Source organism: Helobdella robusta (genome assembly GCF_000326865.2).
Source record: "Helobdella robusta unplaced genomic scaffold HELROscaffold_70, whole genome shotgun sequence".
In the NCBI taxonomy this organism is placed as follows: Eukaryota; Metazoa; Annelida; class Clitellata; order Rhynchobdellida; family Glossiphoniidae; genus Helobdella; species Helobdella robusta.
The window spans coordinates 249,829-258,916 of NW_008705399.1; the positions used below are offsets into that span (position 1 = coordinate 249,829).

The 9,088-nt window shown below is 32.8% G+C and overlaps 2 protein-coding genes across 2 annotated transcripts in view; one reads left to right on the forward strand and one right to left on the reverse strand.

Moving 5' to 3' along the window:
- Positions 1-117: 117 nt before the first annotated feature.
- Positions 118-6,619, forward strand: HELRODRAFT_181342 (hypothetical protein; the record flags this gene model as incomplete). Its single annotated transcript, XM_009031155.1, has 16 exons — positions 118-154; positions 354-460; positions 704-762; positions 1,362-1,637; positions 1,973-2,046; positions 2,208-2,317; positions 2,478-2,683; positions 3,306-3,396; positions 3,628-4,057; positions 4,415-4,550; positions 4,663-4,699; positions 4,824-4,940; positions 5,209-5,364; positions 5,493-5,606; positions 6,273-6,494; positions 6,569-6,619. 16 exons carry the CDS (start codon positions 118-120, stop codon positions 6,617-6,619), a joined length of 2,223 nt encoding a protein of 740 aa, XP_009029403.1.
- Positions 6,620-6,869: 250 nt separating this feature from the next.
- HELRODRAFT_181343 (hypothetical protein) overlaps positions 6,870-9,088 on the reverse strand; it is a gene marked incomplete at both ends in the record, with an annotated part of 3,907 nt that continues 1,688 nt past the window's right edge. Inside the window, 3 exons of the mRNA XM_009031156.1 lie at positions 6,870-6,899; positions 7,466-8,579; positions 8,729-8,851. Coding sequence (XP_009029404.1) covers positions 6,870-6,899; positions 7,466-8,579; positions 8,729-8,851 — 1,267 coding nt within the window. The remainder of the gene's footprint in view (positions 6,900-7,465; positions 8,580-8,728; positions 8,852-9,088) is intronic.

Genomic DNA, 9,088 nt, shown 5'->3' on the forward strand with positions numbered 1-9,088 from the left:
AGAATCGCCTATTATATTTTTCCACAAAATTTTTGTGACTTTAATTAAGAATACAAAGCACTATTGTATTTAAATAACAAAAGTAGTTCCAGTTTCTGCTAAAACCATCTAACAAATATGGATTTCAACGTTAAAGAAATGTTGGACGATGGAGGTTATACAGGAATGAATGAGAAATTTAATACTGCCACTACTTCAGCTGGTACTGAAGAAGATATCAGATTACCAATGCTACTACATATTGCTTTATCATTAATACCACCACCACTACTACAAATACTACTTATAATACTAATGCTACTTTTTTATTATTATTACTTTAACTAATGGTATTCTTTTTTATTATCGTACAGATGAAATTAAGGTGAACTTGCAAAAGCTTAAGGACATCATCATGGACGATTTGATAGGGTTGAATCGGGAATTAAATGAACAACAGAAAAGTTTTCAAGGGTCGAAAGTAAATAACAAAAAATATTAATTATTTTATTTGTTAATCTTTTATTTATTCATCGAATCATTCGTTCGTTCGTTCGTTCATCCATTCATTCGTTCACACATTCACTCACATATTCATTCACTTCTTTTCATTTATAATTTTTTAATTTATGTATAATTCACTCATTCATCTGTCTGTTATAATGTTAAGAAGAGAAAAATATTTAGAATACAATAAAAAAATTTTAAAATAATTTCTCGGCAGTTGAAATCGCAATTCAATTTGATAGACCATCACCTCTTCCATGAACAAACGCCATACAGGTTGGTAGGATGGCAATGCCAGTATGCACGCTGGGACGTAGCCAAACAATGTGGGGGTAGCTAAGCCCTCTTCCCTACCCTACTCTTCTGAAACGGGAAGAGAGCTTTACTTCTGATCAATTTTTATGCTAAAATTCTGTTAAATTTGGAAATAAAACATTGGGGTAATTTCATTTTCGAAAATTCCATAGTTACGAAATGCTGTAGAAGCTTCACCAATGTTTGACCAAAGCCATGTTTGATAAATTTAGAAAAAAATGTTGATTTAAAAGTGGAAATTGCTAGAAAAAATACTGAATAAGAAAAGAAAGTTGCTGCAAACTATTTTATAATATATTATAATTATTATCATTATTTCTTATATATTCATTTTTATGTAAAACAACCTAAGCTCAACTCCTCAGAACATTTTTATCTGCGTCTCAGCCAGTGCGAATATTGTCACAATTATAATCCATTCAACGCATCTCTTCATTCATTCGTTCGTTCGTTCGTTCATTAGTTCATTCGTTCATTCATTCATTCATTCATTCATTCATTCATTCATTCATTCATTCATTCATTCATTCATTCATTCATTCACTCACTCACTCATTCAGAAACAGTTTCTTAATCATATACGACGGAGTTATGGGCCTCGAAAAAAACATAACTGAGATCAAGATGATTGTGAAATTGCAACATTTGAGTTTAAAAAATAGTAATAATAATGACAAAAAGAACAATGATGACGACGACGATGACGATGTTGGATATGATGATGAAGATGATGACGATTTTACTGGGCCCCCGTCTATTTTTATCTCAAATGACGTCGTCAAGATCAGTTCTAAAAATAGATTTGCTCGATTTAATCTTAGGCAGCCGGTCAATAAGTGAGTATGTGTGTGTGCGTGTGTTTGTGTGTGTGTATTTGTGTGGATGTGTGCTGTCTGTGGGTGTGTGCTTTCTGTTTGAATGAATCAATCAATGAATCAATAAGTAAAATCTATCAATCAATTAATCAATCATTCATTCAATCAATCAATCATTCAATCCCTGACCACATAAGGCTGATTACATTACTGTACGTCACAGTAATAAACGTTTAAAATGAAATAAACTTCCACAATATCGTTGGAAAATGTAATCAATCATGCATGCCCACACTAACAGATGTCACATACCGTTCATGATCATAAATAATAATAATTAACTTTTTAAAATTTAGTTGCAAACCGAACAGAAATTTGTTCTTAGTGCTGGAGGTGATGGCAGGCCAGCATAACATAATGAACAATAGAGGTTTTCATCTATCTATCTACCTATCCATGGTTCCCTTTTACCATCATCAACCTCAACAGATTTATCACCATTATCAACATAATTATACAAATAATAATTATAAATACGATAATAAATAATATTAATTATTAACATAATTATCATCACGTTCTTGCTGCAAGGTTTCGCGGTCGTTAAACTATTTAGTAAAGAAGGAACTCTGATGTGCGGCAGATGGCTGGCTCCTCTGGTGGCCAATCAGAAGACAGCAGCCAAATATTACAATAATTATGTTAGTAATTATTTATTATGACGTCATAGCACCAGTGTATAAATTATTATAATTAAAGTGTACACGCATACACATTGCTTTTTTAACTGTTAATGAACGAACAATGTTAGTTTAAGTTTATTATTATTTCTCGAAATATTTTTTCAAATTTGAAATGAAGAATGCTGAGTTGGAAGCGTTCGTAAGAATTCTGCACCCTTCGCAGATGGAAGAAGAGGAAAAGTTGAACATGGAGCCGATTTCCATGTACAAATTTTATCGCCAACAGCCAAACATCATGTCAAATATCAATGAAACAATCAGTGATAATGACGACGACGACGAAGATGATGATGACGACGACGATGACGAAGATGATGAAGAAAAGTTTGTTTGGTATTTTAAATAAAGACAACTTTATTTATAATAAATCAAATAAATCAAATCTTAGAGTGGCATTAATGATAAAGATGAACAGTCTTTTTTAAGCTATCAGAGATGGATCGATTCCATGATTGAATACTTTCAGACTCGACTCCGGGTAAGAATATCCGACTCGACTCCAAACTTCGACTCCCAAATAAAATGTTCAAACTTATGTTCCATATATACCACTACTAAATGAAAGATATTTAAAAAATACTTAAAATTAGTCGGTATAATTGTTTTTCTCAGTTAAATCACATGGAATTTGGTTTAAACCACACTTTAAAATAGTTATGTGATTTCATACACATTGGCAGCATTTTTTTTCAAATGATTGCACATCGCTACAAACATATTTCTTCTGAAAGACACCGTCTTAAGCTAAATTTTTCGACTAAAAAAAAAATTTCAACTTTTATACAACTTCTGGCTCATCAAATCGTCAAAAATTTGCAACTCCCACACTATTTTTATTGTGACGTAATATAACATTGATAACAGTAACCTAATGTTAATAAATAATAATGATTATAATTATAATAATCATTAATTTTATTATAATTAATATTATCAAACTGTCCAGATTTGAAAGTTGGACGTTGGAAATATTTTTTGAAAACCTCGAAGAGTTCACCATAAGTCGGACTGTTCGACTGAAAACAGACCTCGTCCAAGTTAAAAACGAAAAAGTTGATTAGTTCATTATTTCTACTACCATTACCACTACTACTACTACTACTACTACTACTACCACCACCACCACCACTACTACTACTACTACTACTACCACAACTACTACTAATACTCCATTGTTACAACTACTACAACTACTAATACTACTACTATAATAATGATAATAATAATAATAATAATTATGACTTAATTTCAATACCTCATAATCCTAGATCTCGAACAAAGAGAGATTGCCCGTGAAACCGTCTTTAAAAGCGGTCCTCGATGCAAAGCAGAGGCCTAAGGTACACCCGATCAATGCAAATAGATCATTCATAATAAGAAGACGCAAAGCAGAAATAATAATAAACAATAATATGTATAATAATAATGACAATAATAATAATAATAATAATAATAATGAAAATAATAATAATAATAATGATAAAAGCATCAACTACATTAATGGACCGTGGGAGAATAATAGTCATAACATCGTATTTGAAAGTTCCACATCACGGCCTTCAAAAGAGAATGATATTCATAATAATAATAATAATAATAATAATAATAATAATAATAATAATAATACTAAAAAGAAGAAGAAGAAAAGGAAGTTTAAAGTCAAAAATTATTTCATAGTTTCTATAACGGAGATACCTGGTAAAATTATTATTCTTCAAAAAACCAAATCTACCTTCCAAAAAATTAAAGAAAAATTAATTCCTAAACTGGGGAACAGCAAAAACAACAACAACAACAACAACAACAACAATAATAATAATAATGACGGCGATGATGATAATGATGATGATGACGATGATGATAATGATGATGACTTGCGTCTGGTCGGCTGGTGCGTTTTAGCGTTGGATGGATTACAATCAAAAGAAGGTTCCTTCATTTGTTCATCCATTCACTCACTCATTCACTCATTCATTCACTCACTTATTTATTCTCTCATTCATTCACTCATTCATTCACCTATTTATTCACTCATTTATTCATTCATTTTTACAGAAATGAAACGTTTGCCAATTAAGAAACCGCCCATAAGCCATAATTTAATAATGAACGAAAAATCACAAGATGATAGTAACAGTGAATCCAAATCATTTCTAAATTTAAAGGTCTTAAGTTACGAAAATGCCAAAAGGTAAATGCCAAATTTGTAGCTGTTGCTAATTTATTCATGAATAAATTATGCTAATGTGCTCTCGGATAAGTTATGTTAATAAGCATGCTCTGTAATAATTTTTTTTCTCAAGGTCTTTGGAAGAATACCTCAACACGATACCGCCTGCGGTAAATTTGTGTGTATGCGCGCATGTGTGTGATATATTGGTGTGTTCGTTTTGCTATATAAAAATAATAAAATAATAATAATAATAATAAAATAATATTAATATAATAATAATAATGATGAAAGATTTGGACCCGGTATGAACCAGCTAGCCCACCGAGGGCACACTTCGGAAGGACGGACGGGTTCACCTTGTACATCGACGCATGCAGGCATCTGCCGGAATATTGCTCTATAATTAGGGTTGGCTAATTTGCATAATTTAATCATAGATGAACTAATTAATTAATTAATTAGAATAGTGACGACTGAATTGTGAAAGTTATTTATTTAAGAGTTCAAAACGAACTACCGACATTTAAACAACATAACTATAACGTAAGACACATATGCATGGATAGGACCACCATACTACTGCCACTTACTACAACTGCTGCTATTGAGGCTGCTACCATAACCGCTAATAACGGTAATGATAGAATGAACAATAATTAATTTAAATGAACAATAGATTGAAGGAATGATGATAGACAGATGGAACAGACGCGTAGGACACACCTTTCAATGTTTCCCTCGCGTAGACAGTCACATTTACGATCCTGTATTTAACTTCCGGGTTAAATTTTGGCGCCAAAATGTTCCCGCCACTGCGACTATAATTTTAAAGGTTTATTCTTCTTATTATTATTATTGTTAGATGATTATGAAGATCGTTGACGATGATAATAATGACGACGATCGATAATGGAAATAATTATTTTAAAATTATAATGATAATTATGATCGTAATGAAAGGTGTATAGCACAGATGATAAATTTCAAAAGCTGGTATACATTGGCTACTCTGCATTAAATGTATTCGTAATGAATGGTACATTCAAACAGCCCGAACACGATCATGCTTTGAAGGTGGTGATCATGATGATGAAGATTTTGGTGGTAATGATGATGATGATGAAGATTGAATGGTGATGATGATGAAGATTGTGGTGGTGATGATGATTGGCGACTGAATTTTTAGAAATATTGAATTGAACGCTACACAAATTACTCTCAATGAATCGATAAACAACTGAACAAATATCTAAACATCTAGCTAAGCTTAAACTCAGGCGGGCACCAATTAAGGATTTATAAAAAGGAGCCGAAAGTAACAAACATCAATCTAATTTCGGAGGAAAATCTAACAAGAAATATACCTTTTAATGCTGCTACATCTATTTTAGTTCGATTGAAACCCAACATAAACGTCAACAATAACAACAACTATAATGATGAAGATGATGATGATGACGAAGATGACGATGATAGTAGTGATTCCCGCATTTTCAATCATCATAATCAGAACTCAGCAAAGATTGGTGATGAAAAAGTTTGAAAATTTACCTTTTCATTAACGCACTTTTAAATGTTACATTAAAATCATAAACAGTGCAAGTAAAGTAAAAGTAATGTATGCGTTTGATACATGTAAGAATTAATTGAAAGAGAACTTATAATAATAATAATTATAATTATTATTAATTATGAATATTATTTCCAAATGTTATTAACAATAGCAAAAAATACTCCCAGGAAAGTACAGCAGCGGATGAAAATTCCGTTTTGAAAAGATACAAAAGGGGTATTTACTCAAACCGGAAATACCGGATAACTAAAAGTGAAGTGGCGATAATGATGGAGAGATCTGAGAGGAGAGAGAGTCAGAAAATTAGAGATGTAATCTGCGAGAGAATGGCCGAACCGTCGGAGGCAAAGAATCTATTACGTCACTCTGACGTCACTGAGTTTATGAAAGTATGTTGTGTTGTAGTTGGTGGGGATGAAGCGCTATACAAATGTTTTATTATTATTATTGATATTAATTTCAGATAAAAATGGCGTCATTAATGGATAAGAAACCAGAAGAGATTTCTAATTAAATTGAAGAAAATTTTATTCGTGAATTTGAATTTCAGTCTTTTTAGCTGTAGAAAAACAAAGACTTTGTTATTGTATTAATTAAATTTAAGTACATTTTTAAGAGATAATTAAAATTAAAAAATCAATGAACGAAATATGCCAAAAAGTATGTATTAAATTATTTATTAATTAATTCATTATAAATCTAGCAAAATGTTGAAAATGCTATGGCAAAAATTCAAGTAAGAAGACAATAAAATATAATTAGCATTAAAATGACAACTGAATGTAGCAAGTCATCTGGGCACTGTGACAAATGTTAACTTTGATGCATTAATCAAACTCATGCTTGGTGATATTTCATGACATACGTACAAAATTTTCGAGTTTTAAAATTTATTGATTAATCAACTACTCATTGTTCATTCATTCATTCATTCATTCATTCATTCATTCATTCATTCATTCATTCATTTATTTACTCACTAAATCATTCATTAGTTTATTCATTCAATCAACACATCCATCCAAATTTTATAAACACTCATTATGCGTGATGTTTAAATTAAACTTGAAAGGATTAATTTCAATGTTTTAAATTACTGATTAACTTATCGATTAGCCAAGTGATTGTTTGGTAGAAAATTGTTGAACGATTGAATGAAATGAATGAGTTGATTGATTGATTGATTAATTGATTGATTGAGTGAGTGAGTGATTGATTGAGTGAGTGAGTGAGTGAGTGAGTGAGTGATTGATTGATTGATTGATTGATTGATTGATTGATTGATTGATTGATTGAGTGATTGATTGAGTGATTGATTGAGTGATTGAATTAAGAAAAATATAAAATAATTTTCAACAACCGGGGAAAGTTTCTTCAAATGAACACCATTCCCGTTCAAATACTTCATTAAAATATCTACATTTTTGTCATCTATGTGACAGTCCCCCAGCATACGCACTATAGTTTCGTCTATGTCAACGTTAGGGGGGGTTGGACCGTCCCTATGTCTGTGGAGAGACCTTATTGCTTCCAGGATCTCCCATTTTATCGATTCTACTTCTGCTGTCTTCAATTCAATTTCCTGCTTTATAATTTTAACTGACTGTTCAGTTTTTTCAAATTCTTTTTTCTTTTTATCTCGACATCTTCGTTGTGAGAGCTTGCCTTTTTCTCTTTTTATGGCCAACTTTTCTCGATCAACGTCAGAGGTAGGTTCAATTTCTGTTCCGTCATTTGGCTTCGGAGCGTAGGGATCGGCAGGAGGTGAAGAGGGTGCTGCTGATTGCTGACTGAATTGGGGCTGGGTCGTTTGACTGCCTGATTGCTGGCTGAATTGGGGCTGGGTCGTTTGACTGCCTGATTGCTGGCTGAATTGGGACTGGTTCGTTTGAGTGACTGTAGCCTCTCCGTCATCCTGCTTTCCAGTCTCAGTTTGTTTTTTTCCACGTTTTTTGCGTTGTACATTTCCGGCATCAACGTTTGCCAATTGTATTTTCATATTTCTCGATTGAGATGACTGATTGGCCTGTGTTTGTGAGTTTGCAGGCCTGGCATATGAGCCAGATGGAGTAGGATCGTTATTAGAATTTGTATCACTCTGTGAACCTGGCGCTTTGAACAACTTAGATGCAGTATTGCTGCTTTCGGAAGCTTCTAGACCACTACTTCCAGGCTGTTGATTTGCGTACAAGAAACCACCAACGTCATAAGCACAGGATGGCCGATGAATAGGTTTATTCTGTGTGAAAATGTTGAAATGTAGGGATGTGGTTAACAAATTTCTGTTGCTAGGAATGTTTTGTGGATCGTTAGGCAAGTATGGTGGCGGAGAAAAGGAATGCGACAGTCTGTAGGCTGGCTGGGGTGGAAAATTGCTTTTTAATCGAATGGAAAATTTATTAGCCGATTTATCATCCAGGTTTGTGTAAATTTTAGGTGAGATGTTTTGAGGTGTTAGTTGCTGAGAGGAAAAGCTTGTTTGTTGTTGTTGTTGTTGATGGGGATATAAAGTTTGTTGTTGTTGTTGATGTAGAGGTGATTGTTGTTGCATAGACTGATGTTGCTGTCCATACATCGGTGACTGAAAATGATGCTGTGATATCTGTTGTTGATGTTGGTAGACCTGTTGTCGTTGTTGATGCGATGCTTGTTGTTGGGATATTTGTTGTTTTTGGTATATTTGCTGCTGTTGTTGTTGTTGCGATATTTGTTGTTGAGATGTTTGTTGATATTGGTAAATAAATTGCTGTTGAGGTGATTGTGATGCTGGCAACTTTTGTGCATAATAAGGTTGATAATAAGGATTAGATACCGATTGATGCTGCTGTTGTTGGTAATGAGGCGTATGTTTTTGTTGTTGTTGAGACGTGTGTTGTTGTTGTTGCGGCGTGTATTGTTGTTGTTGAGGCGTAAACTGTTGTTGTTGAGGCGGCATGTATTGTTGGGATGTATGTTGTTGTTGTTGGTGTGTATATTTTTGTTG